Raw genomic sequence first — 19,766 nt, forward strand, 5'->3', positions numbered from 1 at the left:
CCCCAAAAAAAATAAAAAAAATAAATCATTGTTTAAAAGAAAGAAACTGTCGTTAAGTCAAAATTTGTAACCCATAAATGAGTTAGATGGACCTCTTTGGCAAATGGGTTTTATCTGAAACTGGTGAAATAAACAGAAAAACCCATAGTTGAGATCTACCAGTGTTACACATTGCACCCCAATTGGTTTGTATATCTGGTGTTTAATTCAAACATATTTACACATTTTCTCTGTGACTGTGCTGGATTTCGTGTCTTGAACGGAGGCAGGGAAGTCTCACTCCTCTTTCTTTTAGCAATCTTTTTATATTTTTTTTATGGAGGATCTTTTAATGGAATTTAACTTTTTAATGTTTTTAAGATGGATGTAAAATCATGTAAAAATCACATTTTAGAACCTTTTTTTACTCATTAAGGTGTATTTTGCAAAAGCTCAAATGAATAGGATTTTAATTAAGCAATATTAAAGCTCTAACATGTGTGTGTTTATTTCAGCCATGAACGCTGGGATCTGTGTGTGTGTGCTGCTTGCTGCCCTCTCCACCAGCAGTTGCCTTTCTCTCCCCACACACTCAGAAGATCTCGGGCCCGTAGCGGAACACACACGCCACACCCGTGCAGCGTCCTCCAGTGGACAACTCAGCCTGCTGTCCAAAGCAGAGGATGATGAAGAACCCCGCAGCAGCTTGACTGAACTACTGGCCAGAATCATATCCACCAAAGGTGGAATACTCCTTTCAAATGACTATTTTATATTTACTGAACTTTTATAAATTGTCCCTAATGCATATTATGTTATAGCCTTTAGAAACTATGATCATGCCATTTCAATAGCATTTCAATCACATTAACTTTGGTCAATTAGAGTTATATTTTCCTATTTGAGATTTCTATTGAACCTCTCACTGTAAAAAAGTATTGTGATTTTAACAGTAAAAGACTGTAAAAATGCACAGTAAAAACCTGTTAACTGGTTAACAGTAAGTTTCCATACTATATTCGGTGAATAAATGTAATTACATTTAATGTAATTTTACAGTAAATAACTGTTAAAAATACGGTTTTTGGAATTGAAAAAGAAAAAGTCATTGTATAATTTACAGTAACAAACTGTAAATGGACACTCCCAGAATTCCCTGCATGACACTTCATATTTGATGTTTTTTTGTTGAAATAACATGTTTTTTCTTAGTTTTTTTTCCTTATCAGTTGTGTACATTAGGGTTTAATCTTACATGTAATGTTGTTAAATTAATGTTTATTGCATTATTTCAGAATCATGTTTGTCACCATGATGGGGTTTAGTGTTTATGTGAATGACACTATGCACCTTCTATATATATAAGTATTGGCCTCCTCAGCTCGTATAAAAGCTGTTTGTGATGAGCGTTGGTTCATCATGTGACTTTCTCATCACCACCAGTTTTTGGTGGTTATCAGTGCATTTCAATGGTTCAAAACAGATATTAGTACTTCAATATTTTGGTTTATTAACATTACACCAGTTAATGAAATACGGTATTTTTACGGTATTAAGCCTGTAAAACCTAAAATGTTGCTACCATAATTTTTTATGGTGAAGTTCTGGCAACCACAGCTGCCGGTATTTTACCGTAAATGTCACAGATTTTTTTTTTACAGTAACAGGAATTACATAATAATAGTATAATAAATAATGCTTCTACTAATGATTTATTTCTAGATTTATATATAAATAGATAGCAATTTCCAAAGGTTCTTGTGCTTAAAATAAATTAATTAATGTGTCTTTGCGCATTTCATGCAGGTACATATCGCAGAAGCCCCTCTCCAAATAGCAGGTCCATGGGCAACAATCACAGAATAAAGGACAGAGATTACTTGGGATGGATGGATTTTGGCCGACGGAGCGCAGAGGAGTATGAATACTCCTCATAAGATCTTTTCAACAAATCATGTTAATCAACCTGATTATCCAATCGTCTGTACAGAGTCACCCATTTTAATGTCAATCAAATTACAGTCTGAGAGCTCGGTCTGATGTAAAATTTGTTTGTACAATGGAGATAATGCAATATATAAATATATGTGTCCATCTATATATATTTATTTTGCAGAAAACAACGAGTGAGAATGTAGTCTCAACTGCTTTTATTCTCATAACTCATGTATATATGATTTTATCCTCACTTTAGACATATCACAGGTGTCTGCGAATAAATCATTGCCTTAACTCACTCATCCGAAGTCTCATGGCTATCGTAACTCATTGTGCACTTGAAATGCAGAAAGAAAAGTCGTGTGGCATAGAAATATGCAAGTTTGACCAGTATAATGTGCATTTTGGACCATTAAACAACACTAACAAATTACAAAACAGAAAAAAAATTAAAACTGGTAGATTAAGAAAAACTAAATCAACAGGCCTTTTAGCTTTTCTTAGCATGTAGCTTTGATTTATTATCTTAGCTGAATCCACCACAGCTCAGCGAAGCCATTTGTGTGGTGTTGAGGGACCAAGCTAACAGATTACACTTAATGATCTTATTATGAAAGCTTTCTCTTATTGCCCCCCCTGAAGCTCAACGGCTAGCATTACAGCACTAGCCCCATGAGTAGCCTTCAAATCCAATTCTCTTCCATTGCCTGAGGGACAGATTAGGGTTCAGGCAATAACACTCGATTCTGCTGTGAGAACAGGGGGAGAGACGGAGAGAGAAACACATGCAGACGGTTAGCCAGGGAGACGACGCTTTGGTTTATTGCGCAAAACACTTGAGTTAGCACATAATGGATGAATCGTAGGCTGATGATTGCGAGCGAATGAAGGGCTACACCAAACAAAAAGAGCCATTATGCCACAGGTGTGCCTTAGTGAAAGAGATTTCATTCTGTTAGACGATATAAAGTGAACCAATAAATGCACGCTTACACACACACAGTGCCAAACATGAAAAGGTTTGCAACCAGGGCAATTAAATGTGTTCTGGCAATGTAGATACATTGTCTGAGCCAACTAGCCAATTCCCTTATTCCCCCCTTCTTCACACATAGAAAAATGCATCTTTGAAGTGTTTTTCACTGACGGATACTAAAGAGTTTGATTTAGCTTTATTGAGCACAGGTAAGACAACTTCAAGTCCTATAATGCTATAATCCTTTGTTTAGCGACTAGACTGGCACTAAAATGATACTTGTACCCAAATTTCCTGGATTATATAACAACACATTAATCATAACTAAGGAAAGACCTGACATAATTAACTTACAATTCACTTACTCTTTTGAGACATTGACTTAATTTAATTGAATGAATTATGATGACTGGCACGATGGATTATGATGACTGTATGCAATCAACTGACATATTATTTGGCGGAAATGGAGGTTTATTACTTGGTGTTTAGGAGCTTGTTCAAATCCCTGATCTAAAGTATGAGCAATAATAATGTTGAATAGTTTGTCTCAACAAGCACTGCTAGAATCCACATGACTGAATGCTAGGACTAGACAATCTAGTTTCCAGCCCTGCTCCAACACACCTGACTGTAATTATCAAGTGTTGCTGAATATCTTAATTAGCTGGTTTAGGTGTGCTTGATTGGGTTGGAGCTGAACTTTGCAGGAAGGCAGATCTCCAGGGACAGGATTGGGCATCCCTGGTCTAGCAGGTCTTGCATGGCTACGTATGACAACTGTGGTCTCCCAGTGGTTCACATCAGTGGAGCAGACCTGGAGCTTTGGCCTGAACTTAGTCTTTTCTTCTTCAGTGGGTTTAGAGTCGGCTACTGATGAAAAAAAGACAAACTATTATTATTATTATTATCTTTTTTAATATCTGTTGGAAACATGTCTATGGTTGTTCCAATCTCTTAGATAAAGTTAGCCTTTTCTTCTTTAGTTGGTTTAGAGTCGGATAATCCTGAAAAAAAAAGAAAAAAAAAAGAAATGATTAAAGGGATAGTTCACCCAAAAATTAAAATTCTGAAAAACACAAATTAAGATATTTTGAACGCATTCTGAGAGCTCTCTGACCCTCCCATAGAAAGCAATGATATTACCACGATCAATGCACAGAAACGTAGCAAGGAGATCGGTAAAACAGTCCATGTGACATCAGGGGTTCAACCGCAATTTTACAAAGCTACGAGAATACTTTTTGTGCGCAAAGAAAACAAAAATAATGACTTTATTCAACAATTCATCTCCTCCGAGTCACCCTGTAAAGCCATTTTGGAGAGTAATGAAATATGGAAATTTGGAATTTGAATGAAAACAACGTATTCACGTGGTGAAGCTGACACAGAACAGCATACGCTGTTTATGTTCTGTGGATACTCTCCAAAATGGTGCTATAGGGTGACGCGGAGTAGAAGAATTGTTGAATAAAGTCATTATTTTTGTTTTCTTTGTGCACAAAAAGTATTTTCATAGCTTCATAAAATTACGGTTGAACCCCTGATGTCACACGGATTTGTTTCTGGACCTTGATTGTGGTAATTACATTGCTGTCTATGGAGGGTCAGAGAGCTCTCAGAATGCATCAAAAATATCTTAATTTGTGTTCCGAAGATGAACGGCGGTCTTACGGGTTTGGAACAACATGAGGGTGAGTAATTAATGACATTAATTTAACATTAACATTTTTGGGTGAACTATCCTTTTAATCATTTAATCTTTTTTTTATTTTCAGGTGTATCCGACTATTTGGGGGTCTGGAAACCTGGAGCTTAGTCTTGAGTTGGCTACTGGTGAAATAATAAAAAAGTCAATTAGTGGCAGTAATCTACTGCCTAACATGTTGCGTATGTAACCACATATTCAAGATTCAGAGACAATAGTATTGTTAGTTGTGGCGCTGGTTGAAATTCTTACCTTTAATTTCAGTAAACCAGATCTTGAGCTTTTTCGTAAACTTCTCCTTCTCTTCCTCAGTCGATTTAAAGTTGGCTACTGGTGATACAATAAAAAAGTAATTTGGACAATTCTCAACCATTTTTCCGAATATCTGAGGAAAACATCTGTCCCTCTCAGCATCTATGGTGGCTGCAGCCTTTGGCTAAAGGTCTTACCTTGGAGATCAGGAAACCAGATCTGGAGCTTTGTCCTGAACTCAGTCTTCTCTAACTCAGTGGTTTTAAACTTGGTTACTGGTGAAAATAATAATAATAATACCAGTAAAAAGGAAATCGGTGCATGGAAATCCCATATTGATCAACCATTATATCTTGGGTGAATGTGTGTCCCACTTTGCTGATGTTCTTACTTGATGTTCATATTAAAGTTTAAGAGAACTGTATCTGCTGCATCCCTGGCTAATGTTCTTACCTTTAATTTCAGGAAACCAGGTCTGGAGCTTCCTCCTAAACTCAGCCTTCTCTACGTCAGTAGGTTTAGAGTTGTCTACTGCTGAAAAAAATCAAATGTGACCATTATTCCGAATATCCTGAATAAATATGTGTCCCACATTGTCAGGTGGCATGGTCATTAAGGGAAAATTGGAGGCAATAATGTACTACCTCAGTTATTTATTTTAATATGTGTTGATGTCATGTGCATTAAGAGAGTGAGTATGGGTATAGAGTTGGCTACAGGTAAAGTAAAAAAAAAAAAAAAATCAATAACTGAAAATTCCATATTGATCAACTATTATTCCAATACATTTGCTGATGTTCTTGCCTTGGAAGTCAGGAAACAAGACCTGGAGCTTTTTATCAAACTCTGCCTTCTCGTCGCCTCCTGGTTTAGAGTCAGCTACAGGTGAAGTACAGATATCATTGTTTGACAATTAGTGACAATAATTGACTGCCTAACATGTTGTGTATGTAACCGCATATTCATGATTAAGAGAAAACTATTTATTGTGGCCCTGGATGAAGTTCGTACCTTTGAATTCAGGAAACCAGACCTGGAGCTTTGTCATGAACTGAACCTTCTCTTCCTCAGGTGGTTTAGAGTCAGCTACTGGTCAAAGAAGAAAAAAAACATTAAGACAAAATTGTAATTTATTTCCTGAATTATTTATTTCATTGTTATGACGTTATTGGTGTAGCCAAATAAGAGTAAGAAAAAAAAAATTAAGCAAAGCTTAAAGAATCTATGATTCTGTGAATATGTGATGGTTGTCATGACCTTTCCTGAAAGTCTTACCTTGAAGGTCATGAAACCAGGTCTGGAGCTGTTTTCCAAACTCAGCCTGCTCTTCTGCACATGGCTTAGTGTTGGCTATTGGCAGAAATGATAAAACAAGAAATCTTAGAGACAGTTCCTTCAGATAACTGCCTAAATTAGGTACTTTAATGTGTAACGAGTTATTGAAGATTACTGGGGTCCAATCAGTATTCTTAATATTAATATTAACTAAATCTATACATACAGACACAGTGGTCTAAAAATTATTTGGACAATTTTGGATTAAAACACCACATTTAAAAAAAAAATGTTATAGTGTATTTGCATTAGATATAAATATATCAAAAAGCTGGTATCTGTTTCTGAACCTAGATAAAAAAAATTTAACCTACTGGTCTGTATGATGCTTTTGATGGATATATGAAGTCAGTCCTACTCCCATGTTGTGTTTTGCTACCCAGTATATTTACTGTGCATTGTACGACAATGTTTGAAAATAACCTCACCTAGCAGGTTTGGAAACCAGACCTGACACTTCTCGCTGAACTCACCATTCCCTTTAGCTGAAGGTTTTACTAAAAGGGCTAATGTAATGAAATCCAAAATGTATTACTCATTTAAATGGTGCAACTTCAAGAGTCCTTCTTTACTGTATAAATAAAACGTCCTTTAAAATGTTGTCAAATGTCCACACATGATCCATAGTTACTTATTTTTGGTGCTCTTACCATGAAAATTTGGAAACCAGTTCTCCAGTCTCTCTTGAAACAGAGAACGGTTCCTTTCAACATCCCTTGCAATTTGAACCATTGCTGGATAAAACAGTAATCACCGTGAGCGTATTAGACTTTCCACTCTTTCTACACACAGTCTATTAGCTCTCGATCAACTCCTCACACTCTACACAGAATTAGAGTTTTCCACCACTGTTATACTAAAGTGTGTTTCCATGTCAATGTCTACGAACATTCTAAAAAATAGCCAACATTCCTCACAACTGTTGATGGACATCTTCACTCATTATAACTATTAAAAAAGCCTAGGAATGTTCAAAAAGAAATTGCATTAGGTCTGCTTGTTTTTAATTTGTGTTGCATCAATAAATGTTCATTTTAACTTGCTAACCTGTGTTGTAATGTTTTTATAATACGTTTGTAAGTATTAATATACTTATAATACTTTCTTAATGTTAGGAAAGTGGCTGTTTATTTTCAAATATGCCTCAGTAGAGGACGATTTCTTTGTTAATTCATTTCACTGTGGATTCTAGTCTTTTACAGACTTTTACAATATGACAGTTTTGCAGGAACATGTAATGTGTTAATTCGAACTTTTATTAGATAAGCTATCTTCACATGGAATTTGACTGGACTGCTATCTACAATATTTAATGACAATATTTTTTAAATCAGGTCAATTTTCAGTTTATACATGCACAAGGTATCATGATGAGAAATATTTTAAATCATATTAATCATGTTTCATTTCAATGGACACAAACACAGAAGTTTGTTAGCTCATATTGCATGAACTAATGAGAACATAACTTTTGTTAGCCATATTGTGCATTGCAAGTAAGTAATGTGCACCATCTTTGTACATCTTATATATGTATTTTATATAGTAAATCTAAATATAATGCCGTAATCAGCATTTTAACGATTTTTCGCGGCAGCTGTAATAGTAAAAATATAGCAAAAGTCTTCAAAACAGTTCCACATTAATACTTATTTAATATGCAAAGATGTCACCCAATCATAAGCTGTGGGTATTTACAAGTCTTAAAAGAGACCTGAACATTTAAACAGTTGAAATCAGATGACTAAAACAGGGTAGAAAATGTTGTTTTATTTCTAAATTATGACAGTAAACTACATGAACATTGTAGGTGCACCTCAGGAAAGATAAAATAGAAAAAATGCAGTTCATTACCCCTTTAAACATAGCTTGTAGTGTAATTAGCTAGTTTCTAAGCAACTGATTTTCAACCAGTTATTTAGATATAGACTTTCTCAACAACTTGCCCAAGTCTTCCCTATTTATCCAGTTCTTGAGATATTATGGCAATGATGCAATATTTGGAAAGTTGGTTTTGCAACAGAATGTTTTTACTAAATATTATCTCATTTAAATGCTCTGTGGATCACGGAACCTCAAATGGCTACCATGATAATAAAGCTCATTTATATACTAAAACATACTGAATCTCAGGTGATTACTGTATAAATATTGTATTCTGTGTTGCATGTAAGTGAAAGTTAAAAATATTCACATTAACCAAACATTGCCTAATTTTGTCTGTATTTTTGCCTGATATTCTTTGCATTTTTCCTGCTCAACAAACAGAACACCTGTGAATCTGCTTGTAGTGTCACTCCCGTTCTGCCGTGGTTGTGTTCCAGTCTATTTTTGAGCCATAATTTTGAAACCTTCTTCAATGTAAAAACAACTACAACAAAACAAAACCTAACTGTTAGTCATCTTAAGGTAACTACAAGTATTATGTGTTTAAATTTCAAAATAATATTGTATCTAACACTAGAGTTGTGTGGGATAGGAATACGTTAAGATGCTGTGACATCACAAACATGTTGCATTGTGGTATACTGTATGGAGCTGCCTGAAGTGAACATACGAGTCGACTCATTCCCTTGATCAAAATCGGTGGCTTGAGGATATTTTCATACAACCTTTCCTCATCCGCTTGATAAAGTGGAATGCACTTCTGAATGGAGGTGGGGATTGGTGTTTAGGTAAGTTTGCATGTAGCTATATTTCTCAAAGCAATGTGGAACACATCCCTTGTCTCTCGCTTTGAAAGTAAATTCGGACCTCACAGTTGCTGTATACGGTGTAAAAGGCAACCTGTATGAGGCAATCCCAATTTTCCAATTCATTTTTAGTGGGCTACCATTTGTGCTTCCATGCTTCCAGCTCCACTCTGTTTCACCTGCGTGTACACACGACTTGCCATCCCCTGTATTAAGCTTTTAAACTTTTTTTGCTGTCCTCGTGTAACATAGCAATCATGATAAATACAAGGACGATGATGCATGCTTTATTGAAGAAATTTACTGAAGAAAAGTACATTGAAGAAAAGTAAACAAATACAACATAAACAGAACAAAAGTTTGAGGAACTGCTTTAATTCTTTGCAGCATAGATCAACAAGATGCTGGAAACTTTCCTCAGAGACATGGAAGTAGCCATCACAAGATGACTGTGGTTATGAAGGACATGGTCAGCAGCAGTACTCAGGTATAGGCTGTGGTGTTTAAAAGATACTCAATTGGTACTAAGGGCTCCACCAGCAGCAGCCTGAACCGTTGATACAAGGCAGGATGGATCCATGCTTTTATGTTGTTTACACCAAATTCTGAGCCTACCATCCGAAAATTGCAGCAGAAATTGAGACTCGTCAGACCAGGCAACCGTTTTCCAGTGGCACCTGGTGTGGTATAATGCTGCTGTAGCACATCTGCATCAAGGTTTGATGTGTTGTGCGTTCAGAGATGCTCTGTTGCATACCTTTGTTGCAGTGGCGTGCGGTGACTTTTTTTAACCGGGTATGCTGAGTGATAAGACACGAGCATACGCAAAACAAAGGGAACAATATGATGTTTGTGATTATAAAAATTGTATATAGTCCACGTCTTTATAAACGTTTAAAAAAAAAAAAATTTATTTAATGCTTAGGCAATAGCGTTGACAATAACTTCAACATACGTTGTCTATGACCAAAAATGTAAGAAGAAATGGACTTTTAAAATTAGCTTTGCTTGAGAAAATAAAAATATAAAGTTAGTGTTTTTTTCTTTTGATTTAGTCATGGTTTAGCATCAAACACAATGTGATTTTCGGCAACCGAGATCTGACAGCAACCGCACATTTTTCTGCTTGGGCGAGCGCTTCGCGAACAGCTTATGCCGAGTTCACGCAGCACGATTTTAGCCCGATTTTGGCCCGATTTTTCACTCGCCGATTAGCTCTCGATCAACTCCTCACACTCTACACAGAATTAGAGTTTTCCACCACTGTTATACTAAAGTGTGTTTCCATGTCAATGTCTACGAACATTCTAAAAAATAGCCAACATTCCTCACAACTGTTGATGGACATCTTCACTCATTATAACTATTAAAAAAGCCTAGGAATGTTCAAAAAGAAATTGCATTAGGTCTGCTTGTTTTTAATTTGTGTTGCATCAATAAATGTTCATTTTAACTTGCTAACCTGTGTTGTAATGTTTTTATAATACGTTTGTAAGTATTAATATACTTATAATACATTCTTAATGTTAGGAAAGTGGCTGTTTATTTTCAAATATGCCTCAGTAGAGGACGATTTCTTTGTTAATTCATTTCACTGTGGATTCTAGTCTTTTACAAATTTGTGTTGCATCAATAAATGTTCATTTTAACTTGCTAACCTGTGTTGTAATGTTTTTATAATACGTTTGTAAGTATTAATATACTTATAATACATTCTTAATGTTAGGAAAGTGGCTGTTTATTTTCAAATATGCCTCAGTAGAGGACGATTTCTTTGTTAATTCATTTCACTGTGGATTCTAGTCTTTTACAGACTTTTACAATATGACAGTTTTGCAGGAACATGTAATGTGTTAATTCGAACTTTTATTAGATAAGCTATCTTCACATGGAATTTGACTGGACTGCTATCTACAATATTTAATGACAATATTTTTTAAATCAGGTCAATTTTCAGTTTATACATGCACAAGGTATCATGATGAGAAATATTTTAAATCATATTAATCATGTTTCATTTCAATGGACACAAACACAGAAGTTTGTTAGCTCATATTGCATGAACTAATGAGAACATAACTTTTGTTAGCCATATTGTGCATTGCAAGTAAGTAATGTGCACCATCTTTGTACATCTTATATATGTATTTTATATAGTAAATCTAAATATAATGCCGTAATCAGCATTTTAACGATTTTTCGCGGCAGCTGTAATAGTAAAAATATAGCAAAAGTCTTCAAAACAGTTCCACATTAATACTTATTTAATATGCAAAGATGTCACCCAATCATAAGCTGTGGGTATTTACAAGTCTTAAAAGAGACCTGAACATTTAAACAGTTGAAATCAGATGACTAAAACAGGGTAGAAAATGTTGTTTTATTTCTAAATTATGACAGTAAACTACATGAACATTGTAGGTGCACCTCAGGAAAGATAAAATAGAAAAAATGCAGTTCATTACCCCTTTAAACATAGCTTGTAGTGTAATTAGCTAGTTTCTAAGCAACTGATTTTCAACCAGTTATTTAGATATAGACTTTCTCAACAACTTGCCCAAGTCTTCCCTATTTATCCAGTTCTTGAGATATTATGGCAATGACGCAATATTTGGAAAGTTGGTTTTGCAACAGAATGTTTTTACTAAATATTATCTCATTTAAATGCTCTGTGGATCACGGAACCTCAAATGGCTACCATGATAATAAAGCTCATTTATATACTAAAACATACTGAATCTCAGGCGATTACTGTATAAATATTGTATTCTGTGTTGCATGTAAGTGAAAGTTAAAAATATTCACATTAACCAAACATTGCCTAATTTTGTCTGTATTTTTGCCTGATATTCTTTGCATTTTTCCTGCTCAACAAACAGAACACCTGTGAATCTGCTTGTAGTGTCACTCCCGTTCTGCCGTGGTTGTGTTCCAGTCTATTTTTGAGCCATAATTTTGAAACCTTCTTCAATGTAAAAACAACTACAACAAAACAAAACCTAACTGTTAGTCATCTTAAGGTAACTACAAGTATTATGTGTTTAAATTTCAAAATAATATTGTATCTAACACTAGAGTTGTGTGGGATAGGAATACGTTAAGATGCTGTGACATCACAAACATGTTGCATTGTGGTATACTGTATGGAGCTGCCTGAAGTGAACATACGAGTCGACTCATTCCCTTGATCAAAATCGGTGGCTTGAGGATATTTTCATACAACCTTTCCTCATCCGCTTGATAAAGTGGAATGCACTTCTGAATGGAGGTGGGGATTGGTGTTTAGGTAAGTTTGCATGTAGCTATATTTCTCAAAGCAATGTGGAACACATCCCTTGTCTCTCGCTTTGAAAGTAAATTCGGACCTCACAGTTGCTGTATACGGTGTAAAAGGCAACCTGTATGAGGCAATCCCAATTTTCCAATTCATTTTTAGTGGGCTACCATTTGTGCTTCCATGCTTCCAGCTCCACTCTGTTTCACCTGCGTGTACACACGACTTGCCATCCCCTGTATTAAGCTTTTAAACTTTTTTTGCTGTCCTCGTGTAACATAGCAATCATGATAAATACAAGGACGATGATGCATGCTTTATTGAAGAAATTTACTGAAGAAAAGTACATTGAAGAAAAGTAAACAAATACAACATAAACAGAACAAAAGTTTGAGGAACTGCTTTAATTCTTTGCAGCATAGATCAACAAGATGCTGGAAACTTTCCTCAGAGACATGGAAGTAGCCATCACAAGATGACTGTGGTTATGAAGGACATGGTCAGCAGCAGTACTCAGGTATAGGCTGTGGTGTTTAAAAGATACTCAATTGGTACTAAGGGCTCCACCAGCAGCAGCCTGAACCGTTGATACAAGGCAGGATGGATCCATGCTTTTATGTTGTTTACACCAAATTCTGAGCCTACCATCCGAAAATTGCAGCAGAAATTGAGACTCGTCAGACCAGGCAACCGTTTTCCAGTGGCACCTGGTGTGGTATAATGCTGCTGTAGCACATCTGCATCAAGGTTTGATGTGTTGTGCGTTCAGAGATGCTCTTTTGCATACCTTGGTTGCAGTGGCGAGCGGTGACTTTTTTTAACCGGGTATGCTGAGTGATAAGACACGAGCATACGCAAAACAAAGGGAACAATATGATGTTTGTGATTATAAAAATTGTATATAGTCCACGTCTTTATAAACGTTTAAAAAAAAAAAATATATTTAATGCTTAGGCAATAGCGTTGACAATAACTTCAACATACGTTGTCTATGACCAAAAATGTAAGAAGAAATGGACTTTTAAAATTAGCTTTGCTTGAGAAAATAAAAATATAAAGTTAGTGTTTTTTTCTTTTGATTTAGTCATGGTTTAGCATCAAACACAATGTGATTTTCGGCAACCGAGATCTGACAGCAACCGCACATTTTTCTGCTTGGGCGAGCGCTTCGCGAACAGCTTATGCCGAGTTCACGCAGCACGATTTTAGCCCGATTTTGGCCCGATTTTTCACTCGCCGACAGGTTTTGCGAAATCGCCGACAAATGCTGACAAATCGCCGAGGCAAATCAGTGCTTGTTCACGCAAGTGACAATCTTTATGAGGCATTGTATGATGTGAATTATCAAAGACGCGATCTGAGGGAATCGCCGACAGGTTGCCGATGCCCGTGAAATATTTGGCATGCTAAATATCTGGAGCTGTCGGCGATTCACAATCACGCTATGTGAAATGAGTTCTGACTGAATAACACATGAGCGATGGCCTACAGCCAATGAGAGACCAAGATACAGGGCAGCGGGAAGTTTGGGGAGGAGTTATATAAAACGTAATTTGCGGACCAGTGTTGCCGCCGATTTCGGGCATTTGTCGGCAATTTCGCGAAACCTGTTGGCGAGTGAAAAATCGGGCTAAAATCGTGCAGTGTGAACTCGGCATAAGGGGGTTTCACGTCGTGCCTAACAACGCCCCTTAGCTGTTATAAATTCACTGTAAACCACAGCTTCACAGGGCTTATTGCTTTTATAAAACGGTTATTCCATATATGTAACAAGGTTTTACAAAATAAAACAAAGCAAATAAAATATAATGATATTAATAAAAACATTATTCTTCCGCCAAACAATGTAGTTCCTCAGAAACGGCTGTGGTTGCAACAAAGTGCTTGCCGAACAACACAGACATAAACAAAGGTGTATGTTTGTAGAGTAATTTACAACAGCTTCGAACTCAGCTCAACCAATCAGAATCAAGGACCAGAACGATTCGTTTTATAATGAGGCGTTTATACAGCAATCTGTTGTGTCAAGTCAAAGAGTGTTATTACGGCATTTATTGTTTGAATTTCCTTATCAAAAGTAACAATATTAAAAACTAGAAGTTTCCAAAGAAAGTTCCACTCATGCAGTGCTTAAAACAATGCTGTATTTGTTTGGTACACATGTGTACCGAACCGAAAATGTTCAGTACAAATATATGTGTACCGTTACAACCCTAATAGATAGATAATTATTGTGACTAACTGCCTATAAACTTTGTTGAAAAGTGGTTTGGTTTAGAGTAAAGAGGCCTGAATTACTACCAAAATGAAGCTGTAAGTTTGAGGAGAAAATAGGCCCACTCAGTACAGTCTTGCAGGAACAAAGTATTTTGTATTTGTGTTCGCAATAAATTTCTTTTGTGTTTCTTTGGAAACCCTCTTCAGCTAGAGAATGTCATTTTGAATATCATCACATTGTTAGTAAATAGCTGGTGCTCGTCACATAAAGTGGCCTGTTGATCAGTCAGCTGAAGTCTGGACACAAGCATCTACTCACTCCATGCAAATTTACAAGATAAGGGCCCTGAAGTGTTACTGTTAGCTCAAGATCAAACAATGACGGATTCAGGAACGTGAACTGGCATATTATGGACCCCCTTGTTGTGACCGCTCTGGCAATTTCTTTTGGACATGTTCTGTGTTTGAATTACACTAGACTGATATGGAGTTGCTGGGTTATTTCGATTGTAGGGACCGGAATTTGTAACAGAATCAGATATGCTACTGAATCTAGATGGATATGAGAATTGAATCGATTTGGTGTTGCAAACACAAACGTAAATCTCTTCTACAAGCTCAGTGTTGGTGAAGCACGTCCTCTTGTGGTCAACAAGGCTAGTGTATCACGAATGTTGAAAATGTCTTTGGATATTCATAGACATATAGTACTTGAACAAACACCTAGTTAATAGTGCACAATAAGACAACCGACACAAAATTATCACAACTGGTTTACTGATCCTCTGCAAAGGGGAGCTTCTAGAATTCATGAACCAAAACTCCACTTTTCACCAGTGTTATCGCTTTTCCATTTTAACTTTTTTTTTCACCTCAAGTTTAGGTTTTTTGCTTTTTATATATAAAAGTTAGCGTGTCTGAATCCTTTGCATATTTACCATTTACAATATACAAGTAAAACGTCCCTTCAGTAATCTGATGAAATAAACACCATTGAAATCAATGTTCAGTCATGGCAGAAACCTCAGTGGTTCTGAAACACATTCAACAAATGTCATGCTGATTAAATGCGCGCACACACACACATACAGTACACACACGTTTAACACCTGACATATTAAACTTGCCTCAACTAAAAGAAAACACAGACCTTTTCTTTAGAACGACTCATGCACTTTTAACTGTATGTGCTTCCTCTGCAATACATCAAATATTATATATCCTTCAAATATCTTCATTGGGAAGTCAACATCACACATTGTTACAGTATTTATGTCAGTGCATACTGTGGCAGGCGAAGCCATTATGAGTCTGTCCAAAAAAACAAAACAAAAAAACAATCAGGCACTATAAATTCCTGTTGCACCCTTGATATCTTTAAAGCTTACAATGCATACTTCACTTGCTTTACCTACGACACACATCAGTCAGTAGGTTCCAAAACCACAGCAGACGTACAGTATATATTTTCAGTTGAACCTGACCAAAGAAATTGTAGTTGTGCAATTTTCCCATCAAGTCTTCGATACTGCAATTCCACACGCCATGTACATCCACACATACAATTATAAATAATGTTGGTCTCAACAAAAGGACATCAAATGATGACTTGACATGAACACGATTGTGTTTCAAGTTCAAACCTGCTGCAATTCCCCATGCAGCACTTTCACAGCCCCGTGGTCTCGGTTTCTGAAGTATTTCAGTCAGTCGACTTTTGAGGATGTAAAGAGCAGAGTTTGTGCTAATGTGCAAATTATCACCAATTCATGTCAACAGCGCCCTCTATTGAGAGTCATATCATTGAACTCTGTTATTACACTGTAATTACTATTATATTACGCATTAATAAGCCATTTTAGACACTTAACATCAAACTGCAGTTATTTAATTGGATGGACTAGATGGAAAAGGCTTATGTGAAGGTATTTGTACTTATAAAAGCATGTTTTACAGATTTTCGGCACACTAGGGGCAGATTTAAAGCACTACTCAATGGCCATTAAAAAGTAAATTCTGACCTAAAAATCAATAATAAATGACAAAACTTCATTGTTCACCAATGTCTGGGCTACCATTAGCATTAAGGTGCTATCAGTGCTCTTGCTAGCATCATGAAATTAATCAATTTTGAAATGTCACATCGGAAGACCAGATTTACAACAGTAACAAAAAAAAAGACGTTTTCTTGCTTATCCTCGAGTAGTTTTTAAATTCAAAAAGTGCTTAAATTAAAAGTCATTTTGGCGCATTAATTTTCCGCTCTGATCATATGCTACATTTTCTCGCAGCTAGCAAGTGCAAATTGTCCACTTTTTTTTTTACACACAATGACAAAAGCTTGGAATATACCAAGACGTGACAATGCTGAATGAATTGTACTCTATATATGTTGGTCAGATGGACAGAGAAATAGACAAAAATAGGTTGTTATGGCAACTGTTATAACAAAATAATCTATACAAATATCATCTTAACAGGCACTCGAGTTGTCGCAGGGATGATATACTGTATCAATGCAAATTTAAATAAAGTCAAAAGGGATGACAGAGAGGCAACATTCACTTTTCATTGAGGCTAGTTTTTCTGGGTGGCCCTGGGCCCTTCATAGCCATACTAGCCCCAACCATAGCTGGGTAACTGCGGTTTCTTCTCATCCCTGAGTTCAGCACTGGCAGTCCCCTGATAGGGGAAGTTACAACAGCGTGGGCCCCGAATGGCGGTCCCGGCCTTCCGATCCCTGGGGTCAAAGTTCTGGGAGCCAGGCTAAACTTCTTCACCTTGTCCACCAGTCTCAAGTTCTGCACGCTGACTTCAGTCTGACACTGCGTATCTGTCCGAGCCCTTTCGTCCGCCTCCCGCACTTCCTTCAGAATTGAGCTGGCTGGCCGTGAAGCCAGGAAGGTTTCGTAGGGGGGGTCCGAGGGGCTGTAGTCTACAGGAAGCACAAGACTAGTGGGTTTGGACTTGCTGGGGGAGTTTGGAGGGGTGGAGGGGAGCGTGTCCGGACCGGGATGAGTGGGGGTGGCATTGGGTGATGAACAGGGGTATGGTGGAGGGGCTCGGTCCGCCCGGTCCCAACTGAGAGGGTTATAGACAGCAGCAGATATACCTCTCTCCTGTAGGAGGCGCACTAGTCCCAGAGAGGTACTGGTGGTCTTGGTTGAGTCGCGGAGGTTGGTGAAACTCTCCGCCAGGCTGAGGCGACGAGGCGTGCAGGGGGTGGACACAGGGGTTGAGCACAGACTGCTGCTGGACATCACACAGGAAGCTAGTGATGGACCTGACAAGAGACTGAAAAAGTGAAGCTTTATTAGTTTGAGTTATGTAGTTATATAAGCCAAACCGTGCATTGATAACTCTGTGAACGTAATGAAACAAACTGAAATATTCCAATAGTGTTGTATGTCAATCAATCCAGTCAATAAAGTCAATCCAAATGCAGGACATTTTGTTCACTTATGAGGTTAGTGTGTTTGCAGTTTGATTGGGATAAATCTGTTTTTTATTGTGCAGGTTTGATTTGAATTTCTATACAATATATAGTGGCTGCAAAAAAAAAAAAAAAACATTTTTGAATACTATATGAATTAGGCACAATATGTTGCTGCATAATATGGGAAACAAATCTAATTGTGATTTTTCTGATAAAAACTGCAATTGCAATTTAAAATGTGATAAAATGGTTTAAAAAAGTTTTACTGCACTTGTTTGTAGGGCAAACTTTTGTGATTATAAAATAATATTGCTATGATTAAAAAAATAAAACTTACTACTAATAATTATACTATTACTACTACTAATAATAATTCCATTTTACATTACACCTGTAAAATTACAATACTAATAGCAGCATTTACTGTGATTTGAGCTGCTCTTAGAATAATAAGACGCTCGTGTAAGATTGCATATATGTAATATATTTAAGTTCTCCCACTTAAAAAGATGAGAGAGGCCTGTAATTTTCATCATAGGTATACCTCAACTATGAGAGACACAATGAGAAAAAAAAATCCAGAAAATCACATTGTAGGATTTTTAAAGAATTAATTGGTAAATTCCTCGGTAAAATAAGTATTTGGTCACCTACAAACAAGCAAGATTTCTGGCTCTCACAGACCTGTAACTTCTTCTTTAAGAGGCTCCTCTGTCCTCCACTCGTTACCTGTATTAATGGCATCTGTTTGAACTCATTATCAGTATAAAAGACACCTGTCCAAAACCTCAAACAGTCACACTCCAAACCCCACCATGGCCAAGACCAAAGAGCTCTCAAAGGACACCAGAAACAAAATTGTAGACCTGCACCAGGCTGGCAAGACTGAATCTGCAATAGGTAAGCAGCTTGGTGTGAAGAAATCAACTGTGGGAGCAATTATTAGAAAATGGAAGACATACAAGACCACTGATAATCTCCCTCGATCTGGGGCTCCACACAAGATCTCACCCCGTGGGGTCAAAATGATCACAAGAACTGTGAGCAAAAATCCCACAACCACACGGGGGGACCTAGTGAATGACCTGCAGAGAGCTGGGACCAAAGTAACAAAGGCTACCATCAGTAACACACTGCGCCGCCAGGGACTCAAATCCTGCAGTGCCAGACGTGTCCCCCTGCTTAAGCCAGTACATGTCCAGGCCCGTCTGAAGTTTGCTAGAGAGCATTTGGATGATCCAGAAGAGGATTGGGAGAATGTCATATGGTCAGATGAAACCAAAATAGAACTTTTTGGTAAAAACTCAACTTGTCATGTTTGGAGGAGAAAGAATGCTGAGTTGCATCCAAAGAACACCATACCTACTGTGAAGCATGGGGGTGGAAACATCATGCTTTGGGGCTGTTTTTCTGCAAAGGGACCAGGACGACTGATCCATGTAAACGAAAGAATGAATGGGGCCATGTATCATGAGATTTTGAGTGAAAACCTCCTTCCATCAGCAAGGGCACTGAAGATGAAACGTGGCTGGGTCTTTCAGCATGACAATGATCCAAAACACACCGCCCGGGCAACGAAGGAGTGGCTTCGTAAGAAGCATTTCAAGGTCCTGGAGTGGCCTAGCCAGTCTCCAGATCTCAACCCCATAGAAAATCTTTGGAGGGAGTTAAAAATCCGTGTTGCCCGCGACAGCCCCAAAACATTACTGCTCTAGAGGAGATCTGCATGGAGGAATGGGCCAAAATACCAGCAACAGTGTGTGAAAACCTTGTGAAGACTTACAGAAAACATTTGACCTCTGTCATTGCCAACAAAGGGTATATAACAAAGTATTGAGATGAAATTTTGTTATTGACCAAATACTTATTTTCCACCATAATTTGCAAATAAATTCTTTAAAAATCCTACAATGTGATTTTCTGGAATTTTTTTTCTCATTTTGTCCCTCATAGTTGAG

The 19,766-nt window shown here is 37.1% G+C and overlaps 2 protein-coding genes across 2 annotated transcripts in view; one reads left to right on the forward strand and one right to left on the reverse strand.

Annotated features, from left to right (window-relative positions):
* LOC107551207 (cholecystokinin) overlaps positions 1-2,008 on the forward strand; it is a 2,410-nt gene extending 402 nt beyond the window's left edge. Inside the window, exons 2-3 of the mRNA XM_016232747.1 lie at positions 495-722; positions 1,786-2,008. Coding sequence (XP_016088233.1) covers positions 497-722; positions 1,786-1,916 — 357 coding nt within the window. The 5' untranslated portion in view covers positions 495-496 and the 3' untranslated portion in view covers positions 1,917-2,008. The remainder of the gene's footprint in view (positions 1-494; positions 723-1,785) is intronic.
* Positions 2,009-15,141: 13,133 nt separating this feature from the next.
* The window catches only part of trak1a (trafficking protein, kinesin binding 1a), a 22,620-nt gene continuing 17,995 nt past the window's right edge, over positions 15,142-19,766 (reverse strand). Inside the window, exon 14 of the mRNA XM_016232765.1 lies at positions 15,142-17,666. Within this exon, the coding sequence (XP_016088251.1) occupies positions 16,934-17,666 (733 nt within the window). The 3' untranslated portion in view covers positions 15,142-16,933. The remainder of the gene's footprint in view (positions 17,667-19,766) is intronic.

This window comes from Sinocyclocheilus grahami, unplaced genomic scaffold (assembly GCF_001515645.1).
Source record: "Sinocyclocheilus grahami isolate Dianchi unplaced genomic scaffold, SAMN03320097.WGS_v1.1 scaffold418.1, whole genome shotgun sequence".
NCBI lineage: Eukaryota > Metazoa > Chordata > Actinopteri > Cypriniformes > Cyprinidae > Sinocyclocheilus > Sinocyclocheilus grahami.